Consider the following 24,167-nt stretch of genomic DNA (forward strand, 5'->3'; position numbering starts at 1 on the left):
ATTCGACTTAATTTCAGACATTTCTCGCGGAACTCAGACAGACGTATATCTGATTATCATTTCAAACTTAATTGACAAAGCTTGCTGATGTATGGTCTGACCAAAATTGTTAAAGGACAAGTCCATCCCAACAAAAAGTTTATTTGAATAAAAAGAGAAAAATCCAACAAGCATAACACTGAAAATTTCATCAAAATCGGATGTAAAATAAGAAAGTTATGACTTTTGAAAGTTTCGCTCAATTTAACAAAACAGTTATATGCACATCCTGGTCGGTATGCAAATGAGGAGACTGATGACATCATCCACTCACTAATTATTTTGTATTTTATCATATGAAATATGAAATATTCTAATTTTCTCCCCATTGTCAAGTGAAACAAGGATTAATTCTTCCCTGACCATGTGGAATTATGATTGTTTAGTACTATATGGTTCAATCAAGTTGGTCCTCACTGTCAAATCTGTAAAAAATGAAATATTGTATAATTCAAACAATAAAAACAAAAGAAATAGTGAGTGATAGACATCATCGACTGACTCATTCGCATGTCACTGAGTTGTGCATATCATTGTTTCGTGAAAAATAAGCGAAACTTTAAAATGCCATAACTTTCTTATTTCACATCCGATTTTGATGAAATTTTCAGCATTATGCTAATTTGATTTTTCTCTATTTATTCAAGTCAACATTTTTCTGGGGTGGACTTGACCATTAAACATCTAATAAGAATCTATACGCAGGCATGCATGTCTATACGTATGTATATGTATGTACACTATTAGTGCAATAATTAAACTGTAGGCCCAATGAAGACTTCAAATTTCCAAATTTTCTCCCTTTTTAAATGAAAAGAAGGAAGAAGAAATGAGCAGAAACTTAATATAATCTTGTTCCTTCTTGAGGAAATACCCTCTCGTCAGGCGTCTTCCATATTTAAGTTCATATACCTTGAAAACGATATTCTAATAATATTCATAAATAGGACCTATGCAACTGTACAGGAAAGTGTAATTTCAATTTGGTCACAGCTTGCTGATCTTTACATACACATGGGTATGATATTGTTATATTAAATGAAATATTCAGGTATTATGACAGTGGCGTAATGAGCCAAAATTTTTGAGGGGGCAAGATATGGCATATCAGGTAAAAATTTGGTTTTTTTTAAATTGCGAGCGAACACAAATTTTGACCCGTTTATTACAAAAAGTCAAATTTTGTGGTTGATTCTGGTTTGGTCTTATTCACGATTGAAAAAAAAATACAAAAATATAAACAAAACAAACATTACATGGTCAAATAATTATATACGATATAACAATAATTAAAGTTAACAATGCATGTAATACAAAAAATATAAATATATCGCAGGGACAGACCCGTTTCGGATTGGCTATTAATAGCCAACCTGTTCTTACCCGGGGTCCCTAAAAAATTGACATAATATTCAGAAAATAATGCGCTATTTCACCCTTCTCTCTTTCCTATTCTTTCCGTTTCTCTTTATTTTTTCTTAGTCATGAAAAATTTTGGGGGGCAAGCGCACCCAAGCCCCCCATCTGTACGCCACTGAATTATGACATGCACAAACGGTATTTATGAATTCTGTTTCGATGACCGATGGGGGTTTAGCAACTTTCAATGGCTATATTAAATACGTAATGGTAATGAAATGTAAAGAATGTGCACTCAAAATTTGTAAAATAACATAAATGTCAAAGGCTAAGTCCACCATAATAAGTTTAAAAAATAAGTATAAAAAATCAAAATACATAATGCTTTCTCAAATTAAATGTTATCAAAATATGATGGAGATAACACAGTTGTGAGGTTAAATGGGATGCAAGTAAAGCCCATGATGTCACACCCTCACTATTTTGATGGTATTTCATGATATATTCTATTTTTACAGCTGTGAAAATAAAAGATCTTGATTGAACCATAATACATAACAACACAGGCGATTCCAATCAATGTTGAAGTCTAATGATGTTTAAATGAGGAAAAAATAATATGAAAACGTGAATACGTGACATCATCTGATTCACTTCATCACTCCACTCCTTTTATCTGTTATATTTCATCTGGGTTATGCACAGCTTCTTCTTTTTTTTTCTTTTTTTACAACCGATTGTATAAAGTTTCCAGGTTTGTTTGTCTGTTTATTCAAATCAACGTGTTGGGATGTTCTTGACATTTAACAAGATTTCATGAAAGAGATGGTACATAAATCACGCCCAAAACGAGCAGGGTGATTAGGGGCACAATTGGGCAAGGGAGAGGGGGCTTATGTCCCAATTGCCCTTCGGATACACACAGCGACTTCTTCATATAATTCTATAGTAAGCTAATTCAAAGTATATATAGTAATCGTTATATTTATTATACACACTAAACAAGAACTATAAATAAGATTTTATAACGTGTTTAATATCAATTAAATTAATTAGTTTCAAATTAAGAGTTAAATTGTACAAATATTCTCCTATAATGTCATGATAAATTTGAGTAATATGTTTTTATTTTTGCTTGTCATAAAAATGAGACTCTTGAATGTGAGATTAAACATCCATACACTATCCTCCTAAGTTACTTCTTGAGCTAGGGTAATGTTTATGACGGTAGGACCTCCACGTGTGATGGGAAACATCTCGGACAGGTTTCAAACAAGATCTGATCTCATACCACCAAGAGCCCTGTCGAGAAAAATTAGGCGGAAACATATTTTAGAAATCGCTGTCAAAATATTTGGAGCAGAGTTCAGATCACTTCATCGTAAAATAACAAGAAGGCCGAATCGCAGGTGTACAAGAATACACTGAATGTGCGGTGTCAAATGAAAAAATGTTTTTTCCATATCTGAATCTGATGAAATATTTGCTGATATGGAAGATATTAATTTTTTTATAATCGTATTTTGAAAATAAAAAGATGAATGATAAATGAATGATATCTTTTGAATGTCACTATTAATTTTTTTTAATTGGGCCTTCTCAAAAGTTTAATTTAAGAATTTGAATTAATTTCTCACCGTTGGTGAGTTGAAGTCAATACTGGAGAGTGTCCATCGATTAAAAAAGAAAGAAAATGGTCGCCTAGCTATATATATAGCTAGGCAGACCATTTTCTATATATATATATATATATTGATGAGCTTGATGAAGTCAGTTGTCTCCTGCATGCTCCGCCACGAGATAAGTGAAGCTTATTTATTGTTGTTTTGTATTTGTTATACAATACAAATAACCTAAACGTTTTAATCTTAATATTTCATTTCCCCCTTCCCTTTAAACAGGAAATCAATATTTATATTTGGCTTACTACGCTGTGCAAATACATAAACGGTTCATCTACAATAAAATAAAATGTTTTCATGCGTGAAGTAAGTACATTCAAAGAGCATCTTTGATACATCTGATACCATCATGATGATTGTTTTCGTGTCTTTCTACATTTTTCTAAATCAAATCCCTTAAACTGCACCCGAGAGATGTTCGTGAACGTGATGGTTGGTATCCATCAATCATCAAGTTTGAGAATGAAGGGGGGGGGGGGGGGGCTGGTGTTGAATGAAGATTTTCTTGTTAGGTTCCACTGCTCTGCTGCTCATATTGATTATGGTAAATTTTAATGTTCTTTTCGGGTTAGTTCTTTTCGGATTAAGTTCGAGAAGTATATCCGATCAATTTACCAGTCTAACGTTCTTTTTCAGTGATGGAGAGTCAATTAAAATGAGTCAGCCGGCATTCAGTTAATGTTATAACGGTGAATTTGTTGGAGCCTGGTATTTGATGTTGATGATTCACGGTGACATGATAAGCCAAGAATTTAGAGGAGGCATAACATGGTGTCTGAATATGACAAGATTTATTAAATGTTCGGAGCGAGTTAAATTTTAAAATGAAAATGTGATTTTGTGATAGATAAAAAAGTATTATCTCTTTTTACCCTCTTTCCTTTCCTTTTATTATTTATATATTTATTTTTTTCTTAGTCGGGGGGAGGGGCATGGCCCCAGGCCACCCCCAAACTGTACACCAGTGATGGTTCATAGTCTTTAGACCCTGAAGAAACTCAAGTTCATACCAAATCGAATAAACCAAGGATCTTTAACAGTAATTTTCAAAACAAGTTCTATGAAATGAGCGAAAGCCATCGGATCTCTAGTCTAGCTGGTGCTTAAAGTAACTAAGAATTTTTTTCTTCTATTGTGGGGCAGCCATGTAAATCTAAAACAGTGATGTATATTAATATTATCATCTCTGATCAAATTATTAACCATTAATCGCCGTTTTACACTTTCAAGAAAGTTCCGTGCAACTCCCCTTTCTGGTATTGGAATCACTGTTAATTATTAGACCGTCTGTTCTCCGTCATGTGTGCACCCGTTTATGCACACCCATCATTTTACCCAGTCTTCACCGTCATGCAACTCTTCTTGAAAAAATTGCTTTGAATAGATTTGGAATCTCATGGATGTCAATTCAAACTGTCTGTTATCTGTCACGTCAGCTTCAACCCCAATATTTTCCTTGATTTCTTCAAAGATTTTGAGATGAAATGAATACTGTTAGAGCAAACTTGATCCTAGCATGGTTGTACCTCTAAAGTAACCTCTCACACCGGGATGTATACCAGTGTAGACCAAGGCTGAGTAAAAATTCCCCAAAACACCCATAAACATGACATTGATCAGTAGTTTGTAAACAACTTATTACCTCTCATTTTAGACATGGATCGTTTAAGGTGGGCGATATCTTGCTTACTGCTGCGTAACTATGCAACATGTAAACACCCTTGTTGTTTTTGCCCTGATGGAAGCTTTACTCAACTTTTAATGTCTGATAAATCAATAAAATGTATAAGGCAGTAAAAGTGCAGTTCAAGTATGTTATATTTGTTTCATGCTAAATTAAAGGGTAAATTCAATGCATAATTATCCGGCTGAGACCATGATCGGATTGGACAAGAAGTAAAATGCCATGTTTGTCAATTTACTGCTCTGTCGAGGAGACTGCTTTATGAAATTTGGGAGACTGGAATTGATATTAGAAAGCTCTACTGTGATTACTCATTCCCCAATAAATGTTAATCATTAATTGGCATCATCAATTTACATCATCATCATCATCACCGTACCATCATCATCATCATCGTCATCTCCCTCCCTCGACCTTCTAATCATCCTCACAGCAATCATCACCATAAACAAACGTCTGGAAAATGCATCCAAATCAAAGTTTTCAGAAAAGGGGGAATGTGAAAGGAGAAAACGTAAAGGTGAGTAATCTAAGATTAACGAGAAGCAAAGGAAACAGAAAAGAAAATATAATGCCTCATAGAAATCTCTGAAACATGATGTTAACTTTTATGCAAACACGGAGCTGGCATGTTTTAGTTTAAATCGGCCCATTACCCACAAAGTAAATACCGGTAGACCTAGGAATATAAGGGGGGAATCATGATCTTGTTCAAGATCTAGATGAGCACCACAAACGAACTAGCTCAAAAACTTTGTAAACACCTATGGAAATAAAATAAAGAAGTCGCCCCCATTAAAACATGTCTCCACATCCTCTGAATTGTTAATGGAGGAAAGAGAAAATAATTTCCTCCACCACATGGTATGAACAAAGTTTTAGATTTTTCATATAAAGTCGAATTGTTTCAAGGCTGTTATTAAGGAGGTACTGGCGTCGGAGCGATAAGTGGTCGATTATTGGCATAGTAGGTGATCGGCTTTGGTCATGCAAGGCGGTGCTGCACCATCCCGAGTTTGCTCAATCTCGAGATTTTAGCCCGATCAGCCCTCTTCGCGATTAATCTCGAGATTCAAGAAACCCCGTCTGCACCATCCCACGAAGAGCGATTCCTGCTCGAGCGAGGCAACAAGCCCGATATTACGAGCATGCGCACTTTCGGATCTTGGAGTTTCAACGGCCCGCGCTTTTTTTTTTTTTGTTTTGTAATAGTATTTATTAAAATCATTCAATTCAAATTCATACAAGTAATATAATATCAACAAAACACTGTTCACAAAGTCAAATAAATAAATAATTGTTCATAATACAAAAAATTATACATACAAAAAATACAGAATATAACATTCGAGTCATCTACAACAAAGTAAATACTTAGTCTGTAGAAAAAAAAAATACAGACAACAACAACAAAAATTTTATAGCAACGCAATTAAATTGAATGAGTAAAATGAATGAGTAACCCCCCCCCCCCTCCATATCCCATCTAAGCCCAGCCCAGGAAGCGCGGCCTGCTTCCCTCCCCTCAACCTAGCTACCCTCCATTTCAATCTGCATTCTGTGCCGCAATCATGATCTAACTTGTGCACCTAAATGTATGCTTGAATTTTCTTAGCCCCAGCATCTCTAGAAAATAAACTTGTCCCATTTTTTGAAATGGTTTGTTAATAGACCTCTCTGTTCAGCTAGTTTTCTTTCTTCTAGTCTATCTTCTTGTATTTTTTCCTTAATATGGTTAAGGGTCGGTGGATATTTTGTGTTTCTACTATTCTTTAAAATCATATACTTTATCAGGATTATTATGTGATTTAATAATTGAGCCTCTCCTTTAGTTGAACATTCCACGCCTACGTGTACACCTTTTTTATCTATATTTGTAATGATAGGGAGTTGAAGCATGTTCCCACATTCTTTCCATATAGTTTTTATCTTATCACATGAAAAGAATATATGATCATATGTTTCTTCTTCTTTACTACAGAATGAACATAAATCATCTGTTGTCATTTTAAATAAATATAAATATTTTTTTGTGTATAGTATATTGTGTAATATTTTATATTGAAATTCTCTGAGTCTACTATTCAGAGTCGATTTTCGTGGTCTTAGAAAAATCTCAGAAATATCCTTTTTTGTTATATTATATTTTTCCTCAAGCTTTTTAAATGCTTGGGGTATATCCGATTTCATACTTATAAGAGTATCGTATATTCTTTTTGATGTGATGTCTTGCAAATCAAAAATCCTGCCCTTTAATTGAAAATCCAAAACTAACTCACTATCTATGGAACTTTGACCATTTTTTTTCAGCGAGTCCTTCCAAAAGTATGGAATATTATTAAAAATTTCGAGTATATTTTCTATTTCAAAACGATCCAACCCCATTTTTTGAAAGGTCGAAATAGACTTCATTTTCCCATCTTTATCTACAATATGATGGAGTTTATAAATTTTCTTCAAAAACAGCTTTTCATTATAATATGTTTGTCCTTTCAAACGGATGAACCTATTATTAAAAATGATCTCATTTCTTTTATTCTTCTCTTCTTTAAGTAAAAACAATTTCTTATTAAACCATACATCTAACATTTCTGTATAAAATTCCGGCAGTTCAAATCCTATCAAATCCATTGTGAGGTTACTAAAAAAAATTAGCAATCCTCCCATACCTTGTGCTAAGTATCTGAAATATTGTTTCCATTTCATTTTTGGCTCTCCCATTATAAGTCTTTTAATCCACATAATTCTTTGTGTCTTAATGAATAACTGAAAATCTGTCATTTTTAGACCAGCATGATCATAATCTAAATAAACAATGTCTCTTTTAATTTTATCTCTACCACCCCATAAAAATCCAAAGATCAATGTATTAAGATCCTCTATTACCCATGTCGGGATAATGGTAAGAGAAGAAATGTATATCAATTTAGATAGTACAAATGTTTTAATTAACTGAATTTTGCCCATTAATGTCAAATCCCTTTGCTTCCACCACATCAAAATTTTCTTTATTCTACTAAGTATTTCTTTGTAATTTATTCTTATTTGACTTTCTCTATCTAATGAAAAATATATACCTAAGATCCTAACCATCTGCTCCACTTTACCAAAAGGTAAAATTTGATCTGTTTGTTCATGGTGTCCCAGTAACATAATAAAGGTTTTATCTTTATTCATCCTCAATCCTGACGTTTCGGCAAAACATTCGAACAGCATATCTAACTTTTCAATGGACCGAGTGTCTTTTACAAAAATTGTCATATCATCTGCGTATAGAATTTGCTTAACTTCTGTATTTCCAAACTTAATTCCGTGAATTTCTGGATCGAGTCTTATTCTGTTAGCCAAAATTTCAATACATAAAATAAAGAGCTTTTGAATAACTTCCCGCGATATGCAAGCAATGTACTCCTTTCACTAGCACTTTCGCCGAATTCAACCGGTGTTATGCAACAATTCTCTCAGCTCAGCGAGTGAAGAAGTGATGTATTCTTCGTTAAATATGATGGCGGAGTAGGAGGCAACGACAGAGAGAGAGAGGGGGAGAGAAGGAGGAAATAAATGCTATTTGCTCACATTTTGCGAAGGAAGACAACACTGCTGTCAGTGTTGTTATTGAATATGACCATCGTCGATGAGCGCCTCCCCCTTCGGTCTGGTCTCTCCCAAAATCCATTCACTGGTGGGACACCATCGTTGCTTATGAACGCTATTCGCATATATGTATAAAGTTGACTTCCGCACGTGTTTATGTTTTGACCAAGGCGGAAGTGGAACGCGAATTGCATTATGGACTGACGTCATGAATAAATTACCCCGAGTCCAATCTCGAGTGCGTCTGCACCGACGAATTAGCGGGATAATTCGTAAAATAGCGCGCTATTTTGCAAATAAACCCGAGTTGACTTGGGATTGCAATCTCGAGATTAATCCTACGAACTAGCGCGATAATTGCGTCTGCACCGCCAACTATCTCGAGATTTTTCAGATCGGGATAATTTGCCGGATCAGAAATAGCGCGCTAATTTGAAAACTCGGGATGGTGCAGACGGCCCTGCAGAGATGAATGCCCTACCCATAATAGGACAAACCCCATACAGCTATTATGGTGTCAACAACCGCCCTACAGTGAAAATAGATATTTACAATCTAGATGTATTGAGTTATTCCCATTCGGTTAGGCGATGCTAACGCAAGGTTTTGCACATTTTTTTGGTTTCTTACAGGGGAGGTGGTAGTACTTGAAGAGTGTATCCTATTGATCTATTTCATCTTGTTTTTCGAAAAGGAGAGAACACCTCTATTGTATTTTGTGTGTGTGCTATTCGGGAGTGGCGCCCAAGTTTAGTTATTTGGGGCAGGGCAAAATGATATAAAGGTGACATTTTAATAAAATTGAAAAACAGTGATGTTATAGTTATATTACTCAAACCCCTCTTTTTGGTGGAATTTTTCTTCTTTATTATTGTTCTCCTAGCTATTTCCCTATTTTCACTTCTAAAAAAAACTTTGGGTGATTGCCCCCTATAGCACCACTACTGGCCGATACTCAATTTAATTCCATGCCATCTACTTTGGCAAAAACTGCTTCTGTAGATTATCGAGAGAATCTGGGGGAGAACATGTTCTTCAAGTCAAACGCGAATCTTACCCCAAACCCAACATTGCAACTTTCTACACTAAAAGCCTCATCCGTGCCCTAATCTAAGGCCCACGTAAAAGAAATGAAGACGGGAATAATTGTTGGAAGACCAATTGGCAGGTCACCAATTAATTTAAGTGTACCGAAATCAAGATTTAGTTGAAATCATTGGTTAATTTGTTATCAATATGAGATGTATGAAATATGAAAAATAAAACACATACAAACTTGGCTCTTTCTTATTAGATATCTTCATTTTTACGAGTCAAACATTAAAGGAGACACACTCAGGCCATAATATTTACATACAAATTGGATTATTTATTGTCATACTACCACAATTAAGAAGTCTTCTTGCATTCACATCTGAATAATAAACGTTTTTGAATTCATTATCCCTTTGCACAGTTAAAACAAGTAAACACCAACATCAAATTCTAACAGATACATAGATCAATGAGCTGTACAAGTTTCAAGTAAACTTTTTTATCATTATCAAAAATACCTAACAAAGACTACTCTTGGATGAAATATAGGCAAAGGAGGTTTGTAAATAACAGGGAATAAAGATAAATTTTTATAAATACAATGATTAGGAGAGAATTCCAATGTCAATCCCTCAATTTTTAAAATTTCTGATACCTGACTTGCAAAGAAAGGACGATGTAAGGAGAAATAAGAAGAAAGTCATACAAAAACTCACTGGTACTTTTTAATTGTATACCTGTGACCAATAACAACTATATCAACCCTTCACTAAACATTAATGGCACCTTCATTATAACTATTGGGAGTGACAAGTTTAAAGCTGACATTGAGGCCTATATTAGCCGACCATGCCCTTGACCTTGGATGGAATCACAGGTACAAAGTCTATGAAAGAAACTGTTAACATGCAATCTAATAACTCTAGACCTCTGACCCGACACTAAATATTAGCTAACAGATTAGAAAGGAATGAATGAGAAAAAATGTATTTACAATTTCAAAACTTGCATTAGATTTATAAAAGCAGGAGATAATAAGGGAAGTTGAAAATGTAAACTACTGGAATGCACTATGTACATACATGTAACAAGATTTGAACAGTGTCTGATGTGATTGTCCCCAATAATTACTGAGATCAATGGTGCAAATACATGTACAATTTACTTATTTACAGTACAAAGGTAACAACAACACAACCCCATCCTCTTACACACCATGGATAGACCAATTCTAATTCGAATATATAGATTGACAGTCCATTATCTCTACATCTGTATTGTAAAACCCAAGTATCAAGAATTCACTGATGATCCCTTTAAGGCCCCCTTTTCAGATAAATATTTAACAACTTCAAAAGGTGCAAGGAAAAATCAGTTGATGACAAACCCAAGTCCAACCAGTTTTTCTATCATTTTGAAATTATACTTAATATGACTGCAGGACCCTCTGTACTGTTATCATTACTCAAAAGGAGAACTTGAGCTGAGGAAATGGATTGACCTCTGACCTATGACACTAACCTTTGACCCCAGCACCAAAATGACATACTGTGCTACATTACATATAAATTTGTGAACCACTTTTGATCTAGTTCAGCCTAGAGCATTCCTTAAATCTGATCAAACAAACAAGAACACATGGGCTGACAATGGCATTGACCTAGTTAGGTTCACAATCTCAAGGCAAGTGTGTGTGTGTGTGTGTAAGTAGCAGAGTATGGAAGGTTCACACGAGACGCCCTTGTTTAAGTTGAGGTAGTGAGGATAAAACCTATCCAATTGACTTGCCGTGGTAGATTGTACAGGACCTGAGGTTATGGCTTACATGAAATTTACCTTGAATTAAACCAAAAACAATCTACAGCTATCACCTCAAGGGCTCCTTACTCAAAGGAATGTAGCCCATGATGAAACACAAATTAAAATGGGTGCAGGCTTGTGTTTACAAAAAAATGTTTAATCACATAATCAATTCATACTTGAAAATTTTTGTTTTGCCTAAACATTCATCTTAAGTGACTTTGTTAACATGTATTAGGATTCAAATTCTACACAATGTTAATATTGTGTGAACACAATTCTGGTTTACTTGAGTGAGGCTCCCTATGATGGTCTAGGATCAACCTGTCACACAAAAGGCATCTGCCCTTTTGGATGAAAGTAGGTACTGAGATGTCACTATACGGTACTGATTGAGACTCAGTCTCAAGTCATAACCCTCGACGACAGTCAAGTTGCAAAGGAAGTACCAAGGAAGCATTCAGTCAATGCATTGCTCAGGGCAATTTTGTAAGAAAAATATTGTAAACAAGGACAGTAAGGATAAGGTAGGCTAAGACATTATGAAGAAATCATAATGCATTTAGGAATACAGATGTATGATAATGGTTAACTCAAAACTAATCAATTACATGTATAACAACGATGTTTCAAGCTGTGCTTTGATAGTTTCCAAGTGTTCGATAATTTTCCTTTTTTCCATATGATTCCAAAAGAAAACAAAGTTGTGATACGAGATTTACATATTTTGTAAACAAAGATTTACCTATACCTTCTATACAACTCTTAAATAAAAACAAAGTTTTATGAAAACAGAGGAGACATACGATGATGTTGTGTGATCCAACCATTCCCTGACGGCTGCAGCAGATTGAGTGTGTTGGTGTGGGGTGAAGAGGGTTGGGAGGATAGATTTAGCGGATACCAGTGATGGGGTTGGGGACTTGAGGGGCTTCTGGGTATTCTGTAAGGTCAAGGGTTAACACCCTGCTGATGATGCACTCCCCTTGCTGTAAAGATGAAAGAGGTTGAGATGAAAGGCATGATCAATGCACTTGAAAAAAAAGTTTTATTTTGCAGTTGAATACTATAGGATTTTCACTGATTGGTTAAACTGATCTTAAAAATTAGTTCCATGAGACAGGCCATAGGAATCAATTCTATACTAAAAAAGATTTGGCATTATAATTAATTTCACACATACTGTAAATCAACACACCCCTCCTTGTAAAATATCTTGGTAAATTATATACAAACCACTTTCTTTGAGTACTAGTATTTTACTATTCTAAAAGCTCCAACATAATAATAATCAACATATAAGAACAAAAAAGAAAATTTAGCCAACCCCTTTCCCCTTATTTAAAAAAAAAATCAAGCATCTTCCATGAAAAAATACAAATACAACAAAAAAGGGAATCATACCAAGAAAAATGATCCATTTATGGTTTATAAATGAACCAATTGAAACCTGTTGTTTTAGAACATAGCTCAATCTGATCCCGATAGTCAGTCCATTAGAAGTGTGCGAGAGAGTCTTGTGCATTGTGTTATAGTCTCTGGTGTTTACAATTATATTCAATCAGTTGAACACAAATTATAATTTTCTTTTAATGGCTTATGGCTGTTCAAGCTGTAGCAATATATATATATGGTGCTATACATTAATTCCTTTTTTTTTAAATCTGTAATTGTTTACTAAGATTTGAGATGCAGTTACTTACCTCTGGGTAGATTCCAATGAGGGCATCAGCATGGTTGTAGAACTCTTCTTTGAGTGAAATAACAAGACATTGGAACTGGTTTTCAGACTGTTCCTTGATGTATTCAGCTACCTTGCTGATATTGGTGTTATCGAGAGCAGCATCGATCTCGTCCAACACAAAGAATGGTGCAGGCTGATAGCTGTACAATGAATCACATTAAACTTTAATGCATAATAATTAAACTACTACAAACATCATTAATCCTATGATACCTCACTCAGAAATCAATCTATGTAGGCTATTGAGTAATTTGGTATCGTAGAATATGTTGTGGGCAATAGGCATATTAGTTTTTTGGTGGATATGTCGACAACAGGGGTCTTAAAGGCTGAATCTCCCCACCACCTAGTTTTAAAATGGGACTTTCGTAATGAAAAAGGCACTTGTTGCAGGTGATCTCTAAATGCCCTTACTTTCACTCCCCTGAAATTTACTTGAAAATAGTTTTGAGATACAAGCATTCTTAATACACCAAATATATGCTGCCTGAGTATTTCTTGTTTTGAAATTTTACATCAGCATCGAAGCTATTTATTAGAAGCCCCTTTTTTTTAATACAAAATCGCACTTTCATAATTTTTCTAATACCTAAGGGAATAAAAAGGAAACTAAGTACTCGATATTTTACCTGCAATTTTACATTAAGAGTATATGATACAACACAAAAACTGTGAATTCCTTACCTGTGGATGGCAAAGAGAAGGGCAAGAGCAGCAACCGTCTTCTCTCCTCCAGATAAGTTGTCCATTGGCCTGAAGCGTTTTCCTGGGGCTACACAGTTGTAGTTAATGCCATCAAGATAGGGTTCCTCAGGGTTCTCTGGTCCTAGGAAGGCTTGGGCACTGTGATTACGTGACAAAGCCTACAGAAGTGAAGAACAATGTGGAAAAAAACATGATAGCGATAATTATATTGACAGCAATATTCAATACAAAGGCAGTATGCAATGTAACTAGTCAATTTGACAATGAAATGCAAAGATTCAACTATGATTTGTAAGTTTTATAGCTAATAAAACAAACATGTCTTTAAAGATTGACATGAAAAAATGTTTTGAGGAAGGCAATTCTCTAACTTTGGTGTCATTTTTTTTTCAAAAGCTGGAAGATTTGGATGTTACACATATTTTGATAGAAATTCAGAAGCTTGTCATACCATCTTCTCATTTACTTACAAAACTGTTAAGAAAATTACTTTTAACAACTCTTGACAGATTTGACATAAATCATCATAAATATAAATATAACACCTTACTCTGTGGAATTTCACAACATGGTGGGCAACATGTGTGTCCTCTACACGGTAAAAAAAAAAAATCATCTTTAATTGCTAATGACCACGAAGAATGTCTTCATTTTGTTGAAAAACATGCACTTCTATAACACAGAGAAAGCAATTGATATTTATGTTCACACATCAGCACATTGCATATTAAATTACTTGTGAAATAGCATTTGGTTTGAGCTCTTTTATGTTGATTACATGTGACAGGTCTTGGAAATAGTTGTTCCAGTGGGACTCCTCCCCCTCTGCCAAGAAAGCCAACCACTTGGCACAATCAATAACTACTTTAGTACAAGAGGCACAGTGACAGAACAGAAGGATTATTGTGAAATCTCTTTCAAAGTTCCATAAATCTCTCTTCATTTAACTTTTTTTACAAAAACATATTTTTGCTACATGTACACTCATTTCAGCAAACCAAAAGGTAAAATGAGTTCTTCAAATATGCAATATTCCTATGCACTGGTCACGTTTTTCCAGACAAAAATAGTAAGACACTCAATAGTATTCACATTAAGTTTAAAATGATTCTTGATTTTAACAAATAACCATAATTTGATTCATTTTTAAGATATATCTACAATGTACAGACAAAATAAAATGCCGAGAGATTTTGTATCCAAAAGTATAATTCTTGTTACATGGTTTAAATTGATCACACACTGTAGTACACTACTGTCACTGTCGTCACAGATCTCTACTCAACATAGTAGTTCAATGAACTCAATGTTCCATATTCCTTTCGGTCTTACACTGTAATGAAATATACTTTCTACATTCCATTATAATGATATGATCGGTTCCCAATACAGATCACAACCTAGCTCAATAAAGATATATTTGATCAATTATCACGGTGTGAAATGAAATTACAATGCACAGACACACTAAATTAGGTGAGAGACAAGTTTCTTTTCGATATTTCTTGTTCTACACATATTTCATGTTAGTCACTGGATGATTTGCTTGGAGCCAGTTCATTTAAGAAGAATAATTGAAAGTCTGGCTGAGATGGAATGCATTGTATAGTGTATAAATTATTTCATAATGAAGATTATAAACTTGGGTATAATTTGCCATTGTAAACACAACCTACAATGAACCTTTCCTGTGTATATAGGCCTAAAGTCATGAAACAGAAAACATGTTAAAAGCTATAAGTGTTTACAATTCAATAAGGAGTTAAAAGGTCACCCCATGTTCTGAAAAAAAGTGGAGTATTTATTTCTACAGAAGTCCATCAAATTCATTTTACCCCATTGTGAGAATGAACACTAGCCATCATCGTAACAGTTTTACATAAGAAAACTTCCACCCAGAATAGGCGAAAAAGCCATTTTTGTTCTGTTATTTTCAAATGGCATTGGCAACAACATACAGTATTTCAAATTCAAATGGCAACATACATGTACATGTATAGAATTTAATTTATAATTATATGTAAAAAATTACATGAACAGTTCCATTTATAAACTTTTTCATAGTTTCCATTTGTTTTGGTTATTTTATTGTAAGGTTTTTTTGTGCTTCAGAAGAAACAAACAAGAATGCACTGAAATAAACTCAAGTCAAAACTATCAAAAAGTAAATTTTGCATAACATGTATTGGCTATTATTTTGATATACATGTATCACATGGTTAAAATGTCATATTCTGGACAATCATTAACTCACATCATAAAGGCATGGAATCTTGTTGAAATTGAGTAAAAGTATTGTTATGCCTGCAATTCTTGGTTTATAGTTTAGATATTAGTAATTTTATTTTTCATTCAAGAAGGGCCCATCCCATTTATATCTTAAGTATAAAGAACACCAAACAAAGGAGCCATGTCTAAACTGTTGTTTAGCATTTTATTTAACTTTGATTGCATCTTATTCCAACATCCCAGACGACATGTGTCAGAGTGATTAAATGGGAGTGCTAAACATGAAGAGACAGAAGTAACAGGAACAATCAACCAAATTACAATCTCATAAGTTACACAATCATTTACTCTTTTTATCATCTTTTAGTGCTTTTAAACCCTAGTGACCAATGAATGCTATCTACAGTATACAAGATTTACAGAATGATAGAAAATAGCCTACATCCTACAAAAGTACATGTGGAAAAGAATTAGCAGAAATAGACAATGAGACTAGAATACAATAAGGCTAGAATTTAAAAGATTACTATTTGTTGATAAAACAAATCCATTTCCTCATAGTATGTGAATGATCACAGAGATCAGGTGATCTGTGGCTAATAAAAGGTCATGTAATAGTTCAATAAACTGCATGGGGGAAACCTTGCAGACTTCAGGTGTGACCACAAATCAAGCAATACAGTCTACAGTACAGTCTAATGTAGGCTAATTGTTTTCTACTTGATCTGAGCTACATGTACATACAGCTACCAATTTATGAAACTCATAGAGGAAGTTTAGTATTGGGACAGAGGGCCCTTTGGTAATTTAGAACTACAGTCAAACCTGTCTAGGCAGCCATTTACCTACATGTATCTTAAGTGGCTACCAAAATTGTCTTTCATTTGAAAGGAATAGAACCTGTCTAGGGCTACCTGTCTACATTGACCACTTTTTCTATTTCCCTCGGGAGGCCTTACTAGATAGGTTTGACTGTATTTTGTTAGCTGGAATGATATTGAGTTCCTAATATAATATGACCTTGAATTACTGAATTATAACATTTTACTTGAGCAAATTTGATTCAGGAATACAGCTGTAACAGAAATAGTAAATGAAAAACATACTGCCTCACTCAGCATTGTACATTCAAGTTTAAGTACCAGCACACAAGTAAATACAATAGGCATTCCATTTGCCCACATTCGTGTACATACAGTATGGGGAGCACTGTGTAACTTACATGTAGCTTGTATGCATGCAGGCATCTGAGCCTTTCACCGAGTTTGATCATAATATTGTATTCTTCTCGGACAAAAACACTGAATTCTCTAGGATTCATGGACAGATTGTCACACAATTTCTTAAAAATACCTTTTAATGTATGCAGAGTTTGAATATGATACTATTTTCAGCAGGATTAATTTGCTTTAACCACTTCTATCCCTTTAAATGATCAATCCAAATGACGAATAATTAAAGTACATATCACATAGTCATGATAGTGAAAATTAAACCTGTACATATAACACATATACCCCCAACAGTATTAACAATAAAATTTCAACATGCATTATCTATACATCACTTGGTTAAATCCAAAACAGATGAAAGATTATTGAGTTAAAAAGCAACTGCAGTGCCTTTTTCAGTTGAATAATGTGTTACACATTTTACTTTGATTGCTAAACAAAAGATTTAGGACCTTTACAATCATCAGCAGATTAAGCACAATAATCATCACTTCAACACCATTATAAAAAATGTTGCATAGATTCATTAAATAACCAGGGATGTCTTTCTCACATGGTAGCATAACAGAGTTCCTTCAGCACATACATTGGGAATTAAACTTGAATGTGTAATCAATCACATGCGATCTAATAATCATTCTACCAAGGCTCCAGTAATTTGGCAAAGTTGCCATTACAAGTGAAGTGCAAAGGAAATGTCTGTAATAGTGGTTGTATCCAGCGGTTCTGGAATGCAATTACACGCAGATCAAAGACTGCCGAGATGCTAGCAATTCTTAGGTAATTATGATTTGTACTTAATAGTTTATAAGAATGGGAATCGCACAGTGGCACTTTTCAGGTAGTGATAAAGTGATTTTGATCAATCTCTGTAATCTGTATCATTATCTGCAAGTTATATTTGACGCAAATGAACTTCAAAGGTATGAATACTGATATAAGTTATTTCAAGAAAATCTCTCATACTTCATTGAGCTCAATACAAACTTGAGTGTCAATATAACACAGGTGAGGTGAATGGGTACCTGGTAGGATTAATTCCTTGAATGCACCAAGCGCCTTTAGCAGCAGGAGCTACAGTCGGGGTAATGTATTATGCGCCATTGAATAGGCAACTAGATAATCGGCACTTCATAAATGCTATATATTATTATTATTAGACAAACTTTATAGTGGCAGCACCTGCCAGATAATGGCACTCATGGTGCTCGTCTATACCAATGTATTATACAATACTATTCAATCTGTATATATCTTACTGTGAAGTTAATACATGTACAAAGAGACAAAAGTGAGAAAAGGAGGAAGAACACTCTTTCCAGTCCATCAGAACAACTACATCATACACATCCAAGAAGACGTTCCCCCCCCCCCATATTTCATCAAAACGCTCTATTACATGTACATATGAAATAACAATGGTTCAAAGTAGTTTCCACTTTACAACAAATGCAATTAAACATACAATTTCTTATTGATGCACACCAACAGCTTCAAGAAACCAAACTCTAGGTACTGTAAAAATTGTCATTTTCTGACATGCAGAAACTACATACCTGTTACAATCACACATGTTTATGCAGTTAGGATACATGTAGCTGTATGCAAGATAAACATATGGTAACTTTTCAAGCAGATTTCTTTTTGTGATAATGCTGAGCTGTGAAAACTGTACAGATTTGTCCATACCATGAAATATTCCATATCTACAGTTATAGTAAAATGAATGAATCTTACCTTATAGATGTCATCAATCCTATTTGAAATATGTTCGAAGCAGGTATTGAACCTCTCATATCGTTCCTTGCGTATGATCTCAAACTGTTGTTTGGCTTTTTTGGCCCTCTTTCTGGCTGCTTCAAAGTCTTCTGTGGTGGACTGGAATCTCTCCTTTACTCCATCAAGTCTAAGGACATAAAAAGAACCATAATGAAATTTATTTTGAATGACAAAGTTTCTTTTAAAAAAAAGAAATAAAATTGTTAATCTAAGTTTTAGAGTGAATATCATTCTATTTTGAGTATCAGCATTACAAAACTTGCATGGCATTAAAATTTCATTTTTTTTAAAGGTGAATCATCTCAGGGCCGATTGCACAAAAGGGTCTTTGCAAGAACCGTCTTTCGTGTCGCCCATTTATTATGATGCGCCATATGAAACGCATTTTAGATATATTACCTGCAAACATATTTTATTCATCCGTTGAAGTAAACAAAATCTTTGTTTATAAAATGATGTGATATATCATGAATTTGTATACAAATTGATTTAAATGCTAGCTAACAAATTTTGTTTGTTTATCATACATTTCAGAAATATCCCGCATACAGCGTATCATAAAAGATGGGCGACACGAAAGACGGTCCTTGGAAAGACCCTTTTGTGCAATCGGCCCCATCTCATTGTACAGCTTCTAAAAACACTACTAATGGAAGCAGTTTTGTAAACATCATAACAGTTTAATCAATTATATATTGTTTGAATTTTTTTCAATAGTGAACATTCCATTGTTTTGTTCAATTAAAGCTTGAATACTGAAGCATTTTTTTCACATCTTATAACAAAACCTACAGTGAGGAAAAAGCAATGCAGCTTGCTTGCCAGAGAGGGCGCCATACAATGTAAATGTGTATCCTAGATTAAATAAAAAATCATCAAACTGTTCATATTTTGATATTTGTTTTTCCAAAATTGCTTTGTTGTATATATACATGTATATTAGGCCCGTTTTGAAAGTCCATTTTTGATGCACGTGTACACGGCGTATTTTTCGGTCGTGTACACGTTGTAAACACTGAGAGCGAGTTATGTTTTCAGTGTTTCCGACATTTCGACACGAACCCGCATCAACATGTCAATGTAACATAAAAAGGGGTCTACCGGTATATAGCCTAAGTCGCGGTTTTAAAGCTTACCTGAGAAGTTAGAAGTATCAATCCACAAAAATTGGTGCAATTTAAAAGTTTACTCAGCTTAGCAGCGCATTAAATTAATAAAGAATGCAAAAGAACATCAGTGCAGGGCCCTAGCTAGCGCCGACGTTCGTTGGATGCGCATTTTGCATACTGTACCGTACATGCATGCACAGATCGCTGCAGAATTAAGTGTAACTGAAGTTATCGATTGATTTTCATTATTTTATTGCCAATTTGAGGAGCGTTTGTTCGTAGGCTTGTAGCACATGTGTACGAGCGTATAACACGTAACTGTAACAATGATTGCTGTCGCAATTGGTGATTCTCAAATTGACTCCGAGTGTGATTGAGCAATGCTTTCGAGCTTTCGAGACCGGAGCAGACCCATTTCGTGGTACAAAAACTTGAGTCTCCAGAATGAATGTGGATTAAATCGGCGATTTTGGAAGTAAACTCACTCTAGGTTAATTGAAATATATTGACATATTAGTGATTAAAACATGTGCAGTGGCTGAGAACTAAGAATGAATGTGAGGCTGTGAGCTTGTTCACTGACTTTACAGTCCCATGCAAGCTTTATGTAGATGCTACCGTGTACACGGTGATGGAATTTAGTACACGTGCACTGACTTGACCGTGCGTGTACACGTGTACCCGAAACGGGCCTAATGTATATTGCAACATATTCTTACATCTTGCTAGTTGTTCTATTTTGCCACAATCGCTTCCTTACTAAGTGATTGGCAGCCTCTACATCTTCTTTCATTTTCCTTCATGTCTCTGCTTTTCTCACCTATATTCTTATTGTTCTACTCTCAAAGTCTTTCTAAATTTAAGCACAATGGTGTACCCGTTACAAGCTAATTCATCCTTTAGGGTCTATTCCTTCTTACTTCATGAAACAATTATTGTAAATGTTTTTTTTTTTCTGCTTTCAATTCAATTTGTACATAATTAATATTGAATTTAAATTTAAAAAATAAAAGCTCATTCATTTGTTCTATTACCATACACTATCACATATAGAGATGATCATGGGGGATCAGTTGATTGCGTCAGATTTAACAGTGTATTTTTTCCATTGAGACTTACTTTTCCATGGCCTTCATGTTTGGGGCAGCTATCCTCTGTAGTGTAGCTTCCATGCTTGAAATCCCTGATAATAGTTTATCTGCTTCTTCTTTGATCTCACTTCCATCAAGCTATAGAAATAAAAACAATCAGATTATGAGAGTAGTCCCACATAGAGATAATTGTGTTTTTGGATTCAATGCACATATATCCCTCTATAGAAACTCCCTTGAGGTAACAACATGTTACAGAGTGATTTAACCCTATCTTAACTGGGCTATTTCGGACCAGTATATACTGGGGGGAGGGGGTCAATTTGACCCCCCCCCTCAGATCTTGGCCGCTGATTGCGCGATCGCCGCGAAAATTTGCACATGCGTAGAGCCGGATGTAAACTACAAGACTATATAGAAAATTTTTCAAAATATTAATTGTTTATATTTTTTATTAATTAATTATGCAAAAAAGCGTATGAAACTTGCCCTAAATTGGGTTTTTGTGTATGTTTTTGCCTTTAACTCAATTTATATAGCTAGAAGAATGCTAATTTTTGGTGGGAGTATCAATTATTACATTTTTAACAAATATCTACAAAAAAAATGCAAAAATATGATTAATTTCTTATGTATTTTATTGTTTTTTTAATTCTTATGTATTTCTTTGTTTTTTATTGTTTTTTCCGATGAAATTTGTCAGGGATTCTTTTGCGATCATAAATAGCATAAAATAAATCCATTAAAACCAACAAAAGTGAAAATAATCATACATTTATGATTTTTGGTTGAAAAACACAATTTGCATTGACTTTGTACACGGAATCACGTTTTTGAGCAATTTCGGGTCTGACATGCACTTACAAAATGTTGCGTAATTTCGGAACCACGTACCCGTGCATCGCAAATTTGGTCTCAAAAGATGCACAAGACTTAAAAGTAAAAAGTCAGCGAACGGTGCGGTAAAAAAATTTGGCGCGACAGCGTAGTGACAAAATTTGTCCAGGGGGGTCAAATTGACCCCCCCAGTTTAATAAGGGTTAAGCTGCAATTTGAGATCTTCTTGCCCTAAATTCAAGCAAAAGAAGGGATTTGATGTGCACCAATTGTGTTAAATATGCACATATTGTCAGGATGTGCAGTTGAAGATAATATGTTGTAGATCTGAAAGGAAGAAAGATTGGCCCAGAATCATTTGAAAAAAAAAGAGGATAATAATCACTGTCTTCTCATACATCTCAAATATAAAGCTGCCTCATATAACACAGACAGTATGAGCGTAAATTGAATTGGGGTGGAAATAAAAATCTACACTCACCTCTCTGAGACTATGACTAAGTCTGCGGTAGTTGATGATGATATTAGCTTCTCTAGCATAAATTGATTTGGCTCCCTGGCTACTCATACTATCAGCTCCAGTCATACTCTCCATGTCATCAGCATCACGCTGGCTTCCACCATGCTGATGAATACAAGATGAAATAAAGAGATGATTATTCACACATTTGAGAAGAAATACAATTTACGAAAGATATGAAATAGATTGAAAGAAATAGAAGTAAGACGTAAGAAAAAAAAGGTGCTTGAATTTGAATTCATAAGGATTTAATAAACTTCATTGGTTAAAAAAAAACTTGTCACAAAGGATTGTTGTACAGATCTGTTCTTGTTTGAGGGCAAAACTTCCCACATAGAAATGCAATGAAACCACTTTCGTCTTTTGAAGAATCACTGATTTAATGAAACATCCAGAAATGCTTTTATTTGTTCATATTCCAGACAGGCAATTCAAGTTTCTCAGGTAGCTTCAGTATAACATATCATGACTGTTACATATCTGATATATATTTTCAATGCGGCATAAAACTTAATCTTAAACATTCAAACCACCATGAGTCCCATTTCATACGATTTGCAATCATTAACAGCTTCCAAAATCTTAATGAAAAAGAGTCTTTAGATTTACTTCACCAGATAATTGAACAATTTAGCATTGAAGGAAAAATTGCAAATTAGGCAAAATAAATTCCTGATCATGTTTGTACTCTCAACCAATCAATTGATCTTACAGGAAATGATTTTAAATCTTAACTAAAACTATCATTGAAGGTGATTAACATCTCTACCGATGGCTTTATGCGAGGAAATTGCATTATCACAATATGACACTACCACAGCAGCACAATTAAAACTTTGTATGATGGTGGTACAATGAAACGGCACAATGATTTGTTATACCTCAGCTTCTTCTGAGATGTCATCCATATTTCCTCTCTTCATTGGTAGCTTGATATCCTCCATCTTACAAGCTTTGAGATGACTATGACGATCAGCTTTCTTCTGCTCAAGCTTTGTCTCAGTCGCTGTGATCTGCTTCTGGACACCTGGGATGAGAGAGAAAATGATGATCATAATTTTATCTCAATGATTCATATTTGCAACTAAGGTATTTCACCACATGACAACATCTATTACAGTTAGATATCTGAATCATTTTTCAAGATTGACGATCAATCCAAAGGAGAAATCAAACAGGAAACTCATTGTGTGATCTATTGAACAAAGACAAAATCAATTCTTAAGCACACTCAGGGCAAGACTATTCAATAGTTTTTATCCCCTGGCTGTTAAGTAAAGAGTGAATAATGCATAAAAGCTTTTAAGTTCTCAATGAATGTGTATGCTTTAATTTCTTTCTCTAATCCCTACAAGACCAAATGAATGAAGTGTACAGCTCATTAAACTCAAAATTTGCTAATGATTGTTGATTTTCATAATGTGTTTATGTCCAGTGTCGTGCATCTTGTCAAATTTACGCAATTCATGGGAATTAGTGTGAATAATCAGGGAGGTGGGTCATGTTTTCAGAGCTTTGACATAATCAGGAAGTACAACACTTGCACACATTGACTTGCAGGTTTGAGTTAAATGCAAAGACAGATAAATTATTGCACACTAAATCATTACCCTACAAGTGTGATGTACCCCACAATTGTGAAGAAAACATGTACAACACACTCTCAAAGAACAAAATTTAATCGATATCAAAAGCAACTGCTTAAGCTACCTTTGAAACTCCATACAA

General features: G+C 34.5%; 1 protein-coding gene across 1 annotated transcript in view; it reads right to left on the reverse strand.

Moving 5' to 3' along the window:
- Positions 1-9,706: 9,706 nt before the first annotated feature.
- LOC129255647 (structural maintenance of chromosomes protein 1A-like) overlaps positions 9,707-24,167 on the reverse strand; it is a 32,082-nt gene continuing 17,621 nt past the window's right edge. Inside the window, exons 17-23 of the mRNA XM_064096968.1 lie at positions 23,321-23,466; positions 22,401-22,544; positions 21,111-21,220; positions 18,841-19,009; positions 13,622-13,800; positions 12,897-13,077; positions 9,707-12,182 (exon numbers count right to left, since the gene is read on the reverse strand). Of these exons, the coding sequence (XP_063953038.1) occupies positions 12,087-12,182; positions 12,897-13,077; positions 13,622-13,800; positions 18,841-19,009; positions 21,111-21,220; positions 22,401-22,544; positions 23,321-23,466 (1,025 nt within the window). The 3' untranslated portion in view covers positions 9,707-12,086. The remainder of the gene's footprint in view (positions 12,183-12,896; positions 13,078-13,621; positions 13,801-18,840; positions 19,010-21,110; positions 21,221-22,400; positions 22,545-23,320; positions 23,467-24,167) is intronic.

Source organism: Lytechinus pictus, chromosome 3, assembly GCF_037042905.1.
Source record: "Lytechinus pictus isolate F3 Inbred chromosome 3, Lp3.0, whole genome shotgun sequence".
Lineage (NCBI taxonomy): Eukaryota > Metazoa > Echinodermata > Echinoidea > Temnopleuroida > Toxopneustidae > Lytechinus > Lytechinus pictus.